Below are 13,506 nucleotides of genomic sequence, written 5' to 3'. Positions count from 1 at the left end.
GGACAACAAATAGTGGCGCAAGGCTAGGTGCAGCAACGGAGGGGCTGAAGATCAAACTACGATAAGGGCAGCGACGACCGTTTCAGCCTTTCGTCAACACCATACCACATGAAATGCCATGTCACTTAGAACTCACCATCTTTCTGAGCTCTGGCACTCAGCCTGCGATTAATATGGTCAAGAAACAGGAATATCCATCGACGATGCGCAGTTCTCGAAGCCCAATGCACCCGAAGACCTCTCTCGCTAGCTCGACCTGGAGAAGGATACCTTCGAAGACTTTCGAGCGAAGAAAAAGTCACTCTTGCATGTTATGTAGACCAAAGCGACCCCCTTTGAAATATGGGGCAATGGATAAAGACAGCAATAATCCCACTCTCACTCTCACTGAAGGACAGCTGTTTAGCGTCCATCGAGACATGTCCCGGGCCTGTACCGAAGGCGGCCGACACAAACAAGCATTGGAGCACTTAGCCCTGGCCGAGTCACTTGAAGGCGAGAAATTACCGAACGGGTTCAACAGTCAAGCAACCGCCCTACTGAATACAGCCCAGATGAAGAATTTTGCGAGATTATCCGATAGAGCTCTTGCAACGGCAAACAAAGCCTGGGAAACATTTGTCCGCGCGGAAGACGACAGGGATAGTGAAATACTCGTTTCGTTCTTTGGCACCTTTCTCGAGCTCAACCAACCTGATAAACTGCGAGCAGTGCTGGACTATGCCTATCTTCGATTGAATGACAGCGTAGAAGAAAATAAGCGCCTGTATCAACCTGAGATCTATGGCTATTTTGAGTCAGGAGACGGCGTACAGCACGACCAGGACTTCTTACAGTTTCTCGGCTTTTCCCTTGCAGGTGACAGGGAGGTGATGTACCGAATGTTTCACCATGCCCTGAAATCCAGTGATGGACCTTACCGGGATTTCATGATACCGATCTTGAAGGCCTTTAAGCTCTTGTTCATGGAAAATAGGATAATTTTGGAGATCAGACGCCTTGTAGCAGACATACTCTTCGAAAAGGGACGTACGATGGAGGCGATAACAGCATGGCGTCAAATTATAACTGATCGCGACCAGCACGACTTTCCAGGAGCATCAAGTATAACATGGGTTATAGCTCGTCTGGCAGTTCTCCATATGGTCCAGCAAGACGATGCGAAAACATGGAAACTGAATAACGCGCCACTGGCTGTGGAAGAAGAAGATGATGAAAACGGAGATATTTGTTTGGTCATCTCAAAGTGCCTGCAAGATGATGAAGACACGGAAAACGCGCATATGGCTCTCGGGGGCCATGTCAAGATGGGACTTGCCCTGCTATCACAGAACATTCTCTCCACCGATTGCGGGACCCTCATGGCGCTGTTCAGGACATTTCTAATTGCGAAAAGTTGTGATAAGGACCTAAACGGGGTCCTGTACCTGCTGAAAGTTATAATCGGTCCCTGGAACAAATCGGAAAGATGGAGTGACAGTGAACATGAACATGAACATGCAACAACCCCCCTCACACCTTCAAGCGAAGATAGCAATCAAGCAGGCGAAAGGGAATGTAATCTCGATCGCAACTTCGACTTCCCAGACCTCACCGAGTGTGCAAATTGCAAGGTCTGGATCCGCACGATCAACCACTGGCATTTCTGTCGCTCGTGCCCATTTTCAGCATTCTGCCGTTTCTGTTATCGGGAGGTTGAATCCAGACCTGATACATTCCTGCAATACCCGCCGGGCTGTAGCGCCCAGCACCGCTTCTATTACACTGGCTGCGCGCTTCGACGGTCAGAATACGTGCCGAGAGTGGGATGGTGCCGTTGAGTTTAGCCAGGCTCGATGATATTGGTAGTGACGACGTTGAGATTGTGTCAGTTGAGAAGTGGAAAGAGAGGCTTGCAGAGAAGTGGGATACGAATAGAGATGTTATGTTTGCGTGTTTTGAAAGGCGAGACGAGGGAACGGTGGGCTGCTGCGTTCAGATGAACCATACCTATGATATATGTGATTCTATTTTTTTTTTATACAAATGTGTATATACCGTGACCATCCCATCGGTTATACCGTCGCATACATCGAACAATGGGCAGCTCCTTCCTTCTTCTACAACCGAGGAAAGCAAGCTTAGGAGAGAAGCTACAATTATGGTGCACGTGGGATGGTCAAAGATATACCGACTTTACTTCAATGAAATAGGCTAGGGCTGCAAACTCTATCTGCCACTCGAAAGGGCGTCGGACAATGTCCTCAAGCAGACGCAAATACTAGCAAAAAGCAACAGGATAATCGAACTCTTACACCGGCTCTTTGTACAAGGTGCCCTGTTCTATACGTAGGACTTGATAGGTAGCGGCATCATCGAGCGCTTGTAAAGTGGAACCCTCCCATGCCCAGTTGCACTTGGTCCGTCGAAGCCAGACCAAGAGGGACATCTGTCTCTGGCATGCCTTAATGCTATCTCATCTTCTACGCTACCACTGATATCTTCCCGCGTGCCTCCTCGAGGCCACCTGCAGCCACCATAGCACCCACAGGATCGCGCTAGGGCCAACAAGGGTCACAAGTCCAGGCTGGATGATAATGGAGCCAAGGGCAAGCGGCCTATTGGTTGTATCATCACGGGCAGGATTGGCTGCCACTGCAATTCCTTGGTGGCTCCCTAATAAGATCCAGCGACTTCCTTGCTCCGTCCGTCTTGCCTGCATTGATGTATATATTTCTGGGGCCTATACGGAGAGTTAGGTTTAGACTGTCTTCTGCCGTGAATGAAATGTCTTTATGACCGAACCAACATCTGGTACTTTGCACTACCCTTAAGCTCATGGTAGGCAAGCCGTTAAAATTGAAGTGCTTACCTACAGTTACGAAGACATCCCTAGGTACTTCCATAGGTTGCCCTGACTTGCCAGGTTTTGTGTTAGCCAGTTACAGACGGGCCCTGACGCAAAGCAGATTCTTCTATTTACCCCAGGATATCCATGTAATCGGCAATCTTGTCATTTAATCAACAAATACACACATCAAAGGCTATCTATCTACTGTACTATGCCCGCTAATAACTCATCAAACCTACATCCTTCAACATCCTACTCTACCAAACCAACCCCTCATTCCTCCCACCACAAGCTAGCGCCGCACAAATCTCCTCATCCTTATCACTCTTCTCAACATCCTTCGTCGTAAGGCGATGCTTAGCAGGCCAAATCTCCTTGCCCGCAGCCTTCTCCCGTTCAAAGTGCTCAGTGATGACATCACGCACCGTAGACTGGAAAAACAGCGGCGCCTTCTCGAATTTAGGATGTAGTTGGCCTGATGTGAAGACTCCGCGCTCGAGGTTGCGCTGTGTATTCACGCAGAGGACTTTGTCTTCGCCCATTACGCGCGCGTACATGTCGCTTATGAGCTTGAAGTCTGATTCGGACGAGTTGCGGTTTCTGTAGATCTCGTAGGACATTTTGCTGCTGTCGGGGGCCGTGGGGAGGAATTTTTGGACCATTATGAAGTGTGGTCTACATCTTCATATTAGCATTGGAAGATTAGCAAGAGTTGGAAGTCGGAGTGGGACTCACGAGATAACCATCGCCGACATGGGGAAGTAGTATGTACTGGCAGTGTATAGACCCTTCTGCATCTGCTCTTCGTTCGGGTCGCAGTGGTGCTGGATATGGCCGTCCTTGAGATCGCTGTCGAACGAGTCGATGTTCAGGAAGTTGGGGATGTCAGAGTGTGTAGTCGGGCAGTGGTAGCACTCGTTGAAGTTATCAGACAGGATCTTCCAGTTATACTGCCCGTCCAGTTCATACGTGTGGTCGAGGTCGTAGTCATTGAAGTTGAACCCGAGAGTCTTGTACCGCTCTTGTGTATCCACGTTGGCAAAGTGTTCTTCCCACGATACTTCAGGAGTCTCCTTTGCGTCGAGATTAATCCAGACGAAGCCATTGACGTCGACCTTTGTATGGATGGGCAAAAGGCCGTTACTCTCCTTCTCAAACTCAAGCCCCTGGTAGCCTGTTGCCTTGGCGAGTTTGCCGTTCAGACCGTACGACCAGCCGTGGTATCTGCACGCGAGGATCTTCGCGTTGCCGCAGCCCTCTTTCTCGACGACCGGGTACGCGCGGTGCCGGCAGATGTTGTGGAAGGCGTTGACGTTGTCTTGTCTGTCGCGGATGATGAGGATGTCGAAGCCTGCGAGCTCCGTGCGGATCCAGTCGCCTGCTTCTTTGACGCGCGAGCTGTGCGTCATGAAGAGCCAGCGGCGTGAGAAGATGGCGCGGCGCTCGAGCTCGTACATTTCGGGGGAAGTGTACCATGATGCTGGCAGGGCGCGGATAGGCTCCTGCTTGAGTTCAGGCTTGGGGGCATTGCTGCCGAAGCCAAAGTAGTGAAGGACTGCAGAGGACATTGTATTTGGTATGTGATCAATCAGTCTGGAGAGGAAGTTTGGATTCCAAGATAAGAGGACTCAGAGGAAGCCATGGGGACTTCTTTATATCTCTTCCTACTACTAGTCATACTTATCTCAACTCACCGGCTCGGAAGGCAACAATCTCGGGTTCAACACCCTCAAACATCAAGAAAGTGTTATGATACCGGTTTACGAACCGGTACCCTTGAATTGTGGCACAGAAGCTTCACAGAATAGAGTTGTTTGGGCACGTTGACAATTCTTCGGTTGGCCCGATGTATGGTTCGCTGGTCGCGTGTCCAGCAGCCACATGCCCTATCTCGGCTTCTATTCCCGACTGTCGCCACGTAGACTGACATCTCTGTGATGTTATCTGGGAGATTTGGCCTCCGAGCACTCTAGACTATCTGAAACAGTGTAATCAGCAGGAACAGCATGCACGATGCATGGAAGGTCCATCCTAAGCAAGCAAGCCGTGATAAGCATGGAGTCGATCCCTCGGGTCAACCGAAGAGTGAAGATCCACAACTTACAATAGTCCCTCTTTGACCCGACAGATGCCGAGAATAAGACAGATTTAATTGGTCACTGCATACACTTACTCCAACAGTTCTCCATATCTGCACTGTTATCGCTGCAACACCGGCCACTCTCGGCTTCTGCACCCGACGCACATCCCACAGATCGGTTCGGCTCGGTGCGGCTTCATATATCAAATGACCCTGTTTACCACGTCCGTCGCTGGAGAACATACCTGAATCTGGGCCCCAGACTATCATGCAGCCTGTTCCCCGATCTGAGCCTCGGAAGCCCCGAAGGGCTGCGATTGCGTAAGAACTATGCTATTGTTTTGTTTTGTTCTAAGCGGGGTTATCGATCTGTTTCACTGACAATGCATGCAACGTCGGTCCATTAGGTGTGCCGCCTGCCGCCATAGCAAGATCAAGTGTTCTGGCGATGAGCCCTGTTTGAATTGTCGGAGACGATCGTTGGATTGTCAGTTTACGGAGGGGAATAGTAAGGTTTTGGTTGATGAGCAGTCTGTTCTCTCTCTTTCCGGGGTGGAATAGCTCGTGGGGCTGAATCTACGTAGATATCTTCATGATTTACAGAGACAAGCGTACAACTGGCAACGAGCGACAGGCGTTAAGCGTCCCCGCGACGACTGCTTCCGGTTCGACGACGATATCGTCGCTGGGAAACACCCCCCGACGCCACGGAGAACACCGGGCACGCCCGCAAATGAGTTGTCATGCAGTATCTGGACGAGCCCTTTTACATTACCAACGACAGTCTTGAAGGATACGCATCAGGAGCAGCGAAAATGGAGTAAGCCATTCACATCAAAATCCTCACTCCTACATCTGTACCTAACGCTCCCCAGTCTGGCTCGCCCCCTCCTCGCCATGGTCCCTAACGCGGCGCCTCATCGTAATGATGACAGACAAATTCGACCAGTCCTCCGCGCACGACCTCCCACCTCCCTATCTCGACGGCGACATCTATCCCCTCTCCTGGAACAGCATCACCCCCCTCGGCAGAAGCCCAATCGACACAAGCGACCTCCCCTCCCTAGACTACGCGCTCTACTTATTCAACATAGTCCGCTTTAGACTAGGCCAAGGCTACCGCTTCTTCGAAACAGACCTGTTCATAACGCGCATGAATAGATTCTACGCTACTCGGCCCGATGAATCCGCTACTGAACCGAGGTTCTGGTTAGTGCAGTTCCTTATGGTCCTTGCGTTGGGGAATGCGTTTCTTGCTCGGCCAAGGAATCAGAGGGATCCGCCGGGCTCGAAGTACTTTAATCGGGCGATGGCTGCTATGCCGCCGTTTACGAGTACGGGGAAGGACAGTCTTTTGGCTATTGAGGCGTTGGCGCTGGTTAGTTTGTATCTTTATGCGATTGATCATCGGGAGGCGGCGCATGTTCATGTAAGTTTCCAAGAATAGGTTATCGGGCTGATGATGGGTGCTAATGCCAATGTGACATGGATAGATCGGGCAGGCAATTCGAATTGCTCAGCTAGAAGGTCTACATACGCAACTCCCCGAAGAAGTCCTGGGTGCTGCAACTGTCGCCAGATGCCGGAATCTCTGGTGGTCACTATACATACTCGACCGGCACCTCTCACCCTCACTCGGCCTCCCATTAACAACCAGAGACAGCGACATCACAACCCTAATCAACCCACCCGACGCAAGCCATCAACAAGACCGAGCATTCAGTCTGCAAGTTCGAATAACACGAATGCTCTCGTTTATAATAAGCAGTAAGCCCTGCCCTTCTTCCCTAATTTCAGACACGGTCCTAAAGCCAATCAAACAAAAAGCCATCTACGAAACCGAAAAAACCCAACTAGGCACATTCCTCGAAATCACCCGTAGCATCCTCGAAACAATGGCCAAATACGCTGAGGAAATCGAGCGGATGCTGAATCCTTCATCGTCTGGACATGGACATGGGAGGGGGGAGACTAGTATTCCTGAGGAGAGCAGGCATACGATTTTGTTGTATCATCAGGTACGCCCACCTACTACACAACCTCCCTATGATCTGATCCTAACTGCCACTGATGTCGGCGTTGGCTGTAGTGCGTGATCGTCGCAACAAGACCACTACTATTATCGGTATTGAAAGAACGACTCGAAAAACTAGGCCGCGCAGAAGAAGACTGGCAGAAGTTCCTAGCACTACCAAAATCCCTCATCGCGACGGGAATAAAGTCAGCCGAGAAGACACTCCAGATTCTCGGGGACGAGAATGGGTTGCTTGGTAGGACGCCACCTGAGCCCTGCACCACCACCAACAATAACAACAACTCTGGATGGTATAGCTAATTTGTTTTTTGGAATACCAGAGACGTTCCTCCCCTTCGACCTCCAACTAACATACGCCTCGGCCCTGCATCTAACAATGGCACATGCGCTCTTCCCCTCGAGCCCCGACAATACCACTAGGGCGATATACAGCCAAAAAGCACACGCAATCCTGAGCGAACTCATCCTGTGTGGAAACAGAGTTGCAGAAGCGCGCCAGCGCGAATTAACACGCATAGAGGGCCTCTTCCAACAATTCAGTCGGCAGGTTGAGCAGCGCGGGCTACGGCATTTGACGCTCTCGGACACAGCGAACCCGATATATACGGTGCCAAATAACCCTAATTACAACGGCAACATCAACAACAACAACAACAACAACAGCAATATTAGCAATATAGCGCCGTTACCACAGGGTCTAGATGGTGGAACACCTGCAGTTGCCGGTTCTCAGATGCAGTCTGATGCAGATAATGGTCATGGTCATGGTCTTCTCCCTGAACCACCGGCGTCATCAACCACGTCATCTGGCCCCGAAAACATAAACCAGTCTATATCCGCCGACTCGCCTAGTGCCGGGAACGCAGTGGGCTTCGATAGTTTCGGGATTTCGTCGTACGAGTTTCTTTCGATTGTGGATCAGATTACGAATCCGGCGTTGGCTTATGGGGAGTTGGATATTCGGCCGGAGTGGTTGGCTGGGGGTGGTGAGGATGGGGAGGGGGGGGAGTATACGTGACGGGAGGGGTTGAGGGGACGGATTTTGGATGGTGTTTTGGAGTTGGTGTGGGTTATGTGGATATATGACTATGATTATGATATACCATTGTCTTACGAGATCTACATGAAGATGTAGGTTGGATTGGGTTAGCGATGCATGGTTATGGTGGGGAACATATAACGCATCTACCATTTCATGTAAAGGAATCTACCTAACTACTCTAATCTCACACGGTCGTACTGTCCATGCCATGCCATACAAATATCACTACAGATACCAGGCCCTGCACTCAGGTGTCAGCGCTCGCTACGTCGAATTTGAATTATCAGCACACGAAAAAGCCGCCTGTCCACCCTCCGCCGCATAACTGTCGATAATCCCAGTAATACAGCCATACGTCCCAGCGACCGTCAAAAAGCATCCCAAGAGCACAACAAATCCCGCCCATACTACCTTTAGCCTCCAGAATCGCTCCCTCAGCCCCTTGTCTTTCTTCCAGTTGTCGTAAAGCCACATGCATCCCATGGGCTGGAAGCACATGAGTGTTCCTAGTAGGGCGCCGATGAGCGAGACGAGCGAGTCGAAGATTGGTATCGTGCTGGCGATGATGAAAGCTATTACTGCTATAGTGAGCGTGCAGGAGATCCATGTAATCCAGTGCGTCGGCGTGTTTGCTGTGAGATGTGGTGTGCCGCGGAGGAGATTGACGAAGATGAATTTCGCGGGGACCTATGGTACGCTCAGTCAACATTTGCCAGTAAATTCAGTTCCTGAATAATTGTAGAACTTACGTGCGAGCAAATAGTCGTGGTAACAACCAGTCCAGGGAGCGCGATCCCGTAGCAAATCTGCTTGATCAATTGTCCTGCCGAACCCAGAGCTGGAGCGGCGACATACGAGCCACAGTAGTAATATACCACGCAGCCAATGGCAATATAAACGGCAGTGACGGAGCCCTGACAGATGAGGACAGCACGGGTATATTGTCTCGGGTCGCGCATTTCAGACACGATGGCGAAGAAGCCTGGTGTACCGGAGAATGCAAAGACCAGGTTCGAAACAGCGGTAATGCCATCTGTGAAGGAGGGGTGTGCGATGATCTGGTAGTCTGGAATCCAGGGCTCTGGTGCCGTTGCGGGCTTGTCTTGCAGACCGACGGCAATGCAGACGATGATCACTGTTTGATTGGGGTGTTAGCTGGGTGAGAGATGGCAAGTGGTATGTTAGTGGGGGCAATGTACCAGCAGTAAGAATGCAGGGAAGCCCAATCCAAGCAAACCAGGTAATCTTCCCCAGTGTCCGTACACTACTGCAAGCAAACCCAACAATAGCAGCAACAGTTGTAAACACAGCTGTGCAGGTGCCATGAGTAGAAACCGCGTTGAGCCCAATCGAGATGCCGAGAATGCCGGACCCGACGACAAATATCCAGTCTGGACGCGTATTAGCAAGGGCAAATCTCAAACAAGGCAGGTTTCAAAACACATACACAGGCAAAAGACCACAGCCAGAACTCCCCTTCCAATACCACCAAACAATAAACCCCCAACATCATCAATACTGTACACCTCTGGGTGATTCAATTTGAAGGTACCGATAACATAATTCGACCACGTAATAATAGCTGCGATGCCGGTAAGAACAAGCACACCAGGTACAATCCCTAATGTGTCAAAGGCTGTCGGGATAGCAAGAACACCAAGCCCAATCTGGGTCTTCATCATGAGGATTACAGTTCCCACAAGGCCGACCTAAATATGCATGGACAACAGGTCAGCACGGCGGAGCCCACGAGGAAGGTGCCCCTCTGGGAACCCAACAGCAGAGGCAAGGCGTACATTACGGTAATTTGGCCCATCCTCAGTAATTTCACCGAAGACGACATCGTGGTTAGTAATCTGCTGAGAGCATTTAGAGTCGGTCTCGACTTTATCCTTCTGTTGGTGCTGCGGGTGTTGCTCGACGTCCATGGTGGTAGGTGGGTAAGGAAGAAATGATTGCTGAGGAAAGTACCGGACTGTCCATGTGGTGGAGAGACAGATGGGCAGGGACACAGGGCTACGTACGTGGTAAGTTGGTAGCTTCGCGACTTCCCCAGAGTTTTTATGTCCACTGCAAAACTTCCTGCCCAATCATCTACGCCTCGAATATCCTTTATCAGCGACGTCAATGCCGGTTCGCAGCGGCTGAGCGATGCGGGGGCAATTGGTAGGCTAGCTACTAAAACCACATTAGGAAGGGATTTTGTTTGAGAGTCTCGGATGGGGACCCGTAGTGAATTCGGTAGAGGTAAACAAGGGATGCGATTCGATGTGTAGACTCCATAGGAGCTCCACCCCCATATCTCGTACTTATCTCCAGAGGGAAGGCCGGCAGCATTCCCGCCGCGTGTGGACGAATTCTTCGGCCCCAGAGTGGGACTGATATGGATACGTTTTCCCAGTGTGGCGATGAGTGCCCGTCGATCGTGGAGTTTGTACCGTGGTTTTCCCCGGTTTTCCGGTGGCCGAGGTCCACGCCGTTGTTGGTTGCCCTACTTGACATAACGCTCTTATTGCTTTGAATCTATAGTTTACATTGATATTTAAATACACAGTCGGATCGGATCATGTTCTATGTGGGCTGTAATGCCGATGAGCGCGTAACGATGTCATTGTCTACTGGGACTTTATCTTGATGAAAGATGCTATCAGTGTATTTCCATACGCTTAATTGTCTCTAAACGAATCTAGAACTTCAAAACAATCACACATAACTAGCCACGGGCTCTCCGAGCACATCCATCTTCGGCGTAACCCCCAACCCTGGCACATTCGGCGCCCTAAGCCGCCCCCCTACAATCTCAAACGGCCCATCCGCCGTCTTCAGCGTAACCATATCCCTAACCTCAAGAATACACCTGAGGTTCCTCTCCGGAACAGTCTGCGCCATATGCACAATTGCCGCGAACGAGATATCCGAGCCCACCGTATCCTGCACACTAAACGTATACCCCGCCGCAATACACATATCACGCTCCCTCCGACACCTCGTCAGCCCGCCAACCTTGGAAATCTTCATGTTGATCCCCTCGACCGCATCGTCCGCTATAATCTGGATGAGAGACGCATCCGCCGTAGCAAGTTCATCAAAGATGATAGGGACATCCGTCCTCTTTCGTAGCGAAAGACTCTCGCGCCACGTAGAGCAAGGTGCTTCAAGCACGAAATCCAAACCCCTAGGCAAAAGACGAAGCATCCGCAGCGCCATCTCAACAGTTAGTCCACCATTCGCATCAGCGAGGAACATCTCGCCGGGCTTCCGATCCGCCAGTGACGCACTGATCCGCTCTGCATCAAGCCCAGGATCATCACCGGCGATCTTGACAGAGTGCCCCGTATACCCCTTCTTCCTATGCTCGTCAACCATCGCCCTCATCTCCTCGGGACTCCCGACGCCAATGGACGAGATAATCGGAAGATCGGAATCTGTCCGCCCGCCCAAAAGATCGCAAACGGGCATACCGACGCTCTTGCCAAAGACGTCCCAGCACGCAATGTCGATTGCGGCCTTTGCGGCCTCGTGGCCGAGCAGAGCGTCGTCCATGGCTTCGTTGATGCGGTCGACGTGTCGCGGATCAAGACCGATTAGGTGCGGTGCTATCTCTGCTATGGCTGCTCGGACGCCCAGTGCATGGGAGGCGACGTAGGTGCTTCCGAAGGGGGTGCTTTCGCCCCAGCCTTCTATTCCGGTTGATGTGGTGACCCGGATGAATGTTGCGTCGAAGGAGCGGTATTCGCGGCCTTTGGAGAGGAGATAGACGCCGTGTGAGTAGGGGAGTGTTGCCTGGTAGACGTCGATGCGGGTGATTTTGAGGTCTGCCATGATGTAGGTAGGGCTGGCTATGGTAGGTTTGGGAGGAAGCAAGAGAGAACAAACGAGGTTGTGCTGCACTGGACTAGATAGAGTCTGCGCTTCTGTCTGTTGACATGAGATATTCCAGGTTCTCGACTAAGTATTATATCCCTCATCCTCGTCCCCCTCTATCATTATGCGTTGCTCTGTTCCGATTGCGATCTGGATGCTTGGAGTAGTATATCGGGTATTTCCACTCCACCTGGCTTATCAGATGGAGCCGTCTCGGCTCAGCCGATCTATGGAGGTGTGTACTTCCACGGCCCAAAATCTATTCCCACGCTGGACACAGTGACGTCGGTCCATCCGAGATCTTATAAATCAGCGTCAAACATCGTCCATGCCATAAATATACACTGATATGCCCAGGAAAGAAAAAAGAAAAACCTAGGAGTAGAGCAAACCACACAAGTCCTATACCCCAAAATGACTTCCTCCCTACCAACCCACCGCCGCGCAATCCGGCGAACAGACGACTTCACCCCCGGCACACCAAAGACCAAAACCATCACTGAGCCCCTCCCCCTCCCACTTCCCCCAACATCCGTCCTGCTCAAAATTCACGCTCTAGCCATAAACTACCGCGACGCAAACATCGCCAACGGCGGGAACCCCTGGCCCGTAACACCGCACGGCATCCTAGGCAACGACGCCGCAGGCGAAGTCCTCGCTGTTGGCGACAAAGTGCGCTCTCTAGCCGTTGGTGACCGCGCGGCCCCAATAACCGATACAGAGAATATTTCTAATCGGGAACCGAGCCGGTCCTGGCTTGCTGCTGATGAGGATGGTGTTATGGCTGATTATATTGTCTTTGATGAGCGGGCTTTGTGTAAACTGCCGAGGTATTTGAGTTGGGTTGAGGCGTGCATGGTTCCTTGTGCGGGGGTTACGGCTTGGTCTGCGTTGAAGGGGATGAGTATTGGGCAGACGGTGCTTGTTCAAGGTGTGTTTTTGTTATGGTGCCTTTGTGAGAGGGTGGTGAGATGGATGCTGATAGGAGCAGGGACCGGTGGCGTCAGCGTCTTCGCGCTCAAACTTGCCCGGGCTGCTGGACTGCGTATAATCCTTACTTCGTCCAGCGATGCAAAGCTGGAGCAAATGAAAGAAAAGTTTGGCAGTCCGCCGATCCTGACGGTCAACTACGCCAAAACTCCTAATTGGGATGAGGAGGTAATGAAGTTGACTAATGGTGAGGGCGTGGATATCGTCGTTGAGAACGGTGGAACGAACTCCCTGGTTAAGAGTTTAAAGTGTACGCGGCGTGGAGGTATCGTGAGTCAAGTCGGGTACCTTGCTAAGCAGGACCCAAATGAGCTGCGCGAGTTGGTTCCGACGATAATTGATCGCAGGGTTATCTTGAGGTAGGTCATTAGGCACCTATCCGAAACACAGACTGACTTCTGAACAGGGGCATCAACGCGGGATCTAAATTCGATACGGATGACTTTTTTGCGGCATTGGAGGCTGCTCAGACGCCATTGAATGATCTAATTGATAAGGTATTTCCGTTTGAGCAGGCCGAGGAGGCGGTTGAGTACGTGTGGCAGGGAAAGCAGATTGGCAAGATAGTACTGGAAGTCTGAAAGAACGGAAACAGCCAAGGGTAGTCTTCCAATTGAATAAGAACAGAATCGAAGTCGTATTTTGTAGTAAATTGTGCTGATTAC

At 51.1% G+C, this 13,506-nt stretch overlaps 6 protein-coding genes across 6 annotated transcripts; 3 read left to right on the top strand and 3 right to left on the bottom strand.

Moving 5' to 3' along the window:
- Positions 1 to 419: 419 nt before the first annotated feature.
- Positions 420 to 1,820, top strand: BDV14DRAFT_200281 (uncharacterized protein; the record flags this gene model as incomplete). The annotated part of the gene is made up of 1 exon (XM_073773476.1): positions 420 to 1,820. The coding sequence occupies one exon, from the start codon at positions 420 to 422 to the stop codon at positions 1,818 to 1,820; it is 1,401 nt and encodes a 466-aa protein (XP_073627981.1).
- A 1,224-nt stretch (positions 1,821 to 3,044) lies between these two features.
- On the bottom strand, positions 3,045 to 4,428 carry BDV14DRAFT_61645 (aromatic ring-hydroxylating oxygenase subunit alpha). The gene is made up of 2 exons (XM_073777157.1): positions 3,566 to 4,428; positions 3,045 to 3,505 (listed from the first exon to the last, which is right to left on the bottom strand). The coding sequence occupies exons 1-2, from the start codon at positions 4,396 to 4,398 to the stop codon at positions 3,088 to 3,090; spliced, it is 1,251 nt and encodes a 416-aa protein (XP_073627980.1). The 5' UTR covers positions 4,399 to 4,428; the 3' UTR covers positions 3,045 to 3,087.
- Positions 4,429 to 5,297: 869 nt separating this feature from the next.
- On the top strand, positions 5,298 to 7,963 carry BDV14DRAFT_208881 (Zn(II)2Cys6 transcription factor; the record flags this gene model as incomplete). Its single annotated transcript, XM_073775515.1, has 7 exons — positions 5,298 to 5,440; positions 5,495 to 5,730; positions 5,786 to 6,339; positions 6,404 to 6,677; positions 6,738 to 6,928; positions 7,000 to 7,180; positions 7,266 to 7,963. 7 exons carry the CDS (start codon positions 5,298 to 5,300, stop codon positions 7,961 to 7,963), a joined length of 2,277 nt encoding a protein of 758 aa, XP_073627979.1.
- Positions 7,964 to 8,251: 288 nt separating this feature from the next.
- Positions 8,252 to 9,915, bottom strand: BDV14DRAFT_208880 (putative amino acid transporter; the record flags this gene model as incomplete). Its single annotated transcript, XM_073775514.1, has 5 exons — positions 8,252 to 8,674; positions 8,737 to 9,068; positions 9,124 to 9,378; positions 9,435 to 9,696; positions 9,784 to 9,915. The coding sequence occupies 5 exons, from the start codon at positions 9,913 to 9,915 to the stop codon at positions 8,252 to 8,254; spliced, it is 1,404 nt and encodes a 467-aa protein (XP_073627978.1).
- Positions 9,916 to 10,690: 775 nt separating this feature from the next.
- On the bottom strand, positions 10,691 to 11,873 carry BDV14DRAFT_208878 (mandelate racemase/muconate lactonizing enzyme family protein; the record flags this gene model as incomplete). Its single annotated transcript, XM_073775513.1, has 1 exon — positions 10,691 to 11,873. The coding sequence occupies exon 1, from the start codon at positions 11,807 to 11,809 to the stop codon at positions 10,691 to 10,693; it is 1,119 nt and encodes a 372-aa protein (XP_073627977.1). The 5' UTR covers positions 11,810 to 11,873.
- Positions 11,874 to 12,185: 312 nt separating this feature from the next.
- Positions 12,186 to 13,422, top strand: BDV14DRAFT_208876 (zinc-dependent alcohol dehydrogenase family protein; the record flags this gene model as incomplete). The annotated part of the gene is made up of 3 exons (XM_073775512.1): positions 12,186 to 12,782; positions 12,843 to 13,200; positions 13,248 to 13,422. The coding sequence occupies exons 1-3, from the start codon at positions 12,266 to 12,268 to the stop codon at positions 13,420 to 13,422; spliced, it is 1,050 nt and encodes a 349-aa protein (XP_073627976.1). The 5' UTR covers positions 12,186 to 12,265.
- Positions 13,423 to 13,506: the final 84 nt, after the last annotated feature.

The sequence above is a fragment of the Aspergillus stella-maris genome (assembly GCF_047715825.1).
Source record: "Aspergillus stella-maris strain CBS 113639 unplaced genomic scaffold BDV14scaffold_28, whole genome shotgun sequence".
NCBI lineage: Eukaryota > Fungi > Ascomycota > Eurotiomycetes > Eurotiales > Aspergillaceae > Aspergillus > Aspergillus stella-maris.
The sequence above is the reverse complement of the archived record's forward strand: the minus strand, read 5'-3'. Positions and strand labels throughout refer to the sequence as shown.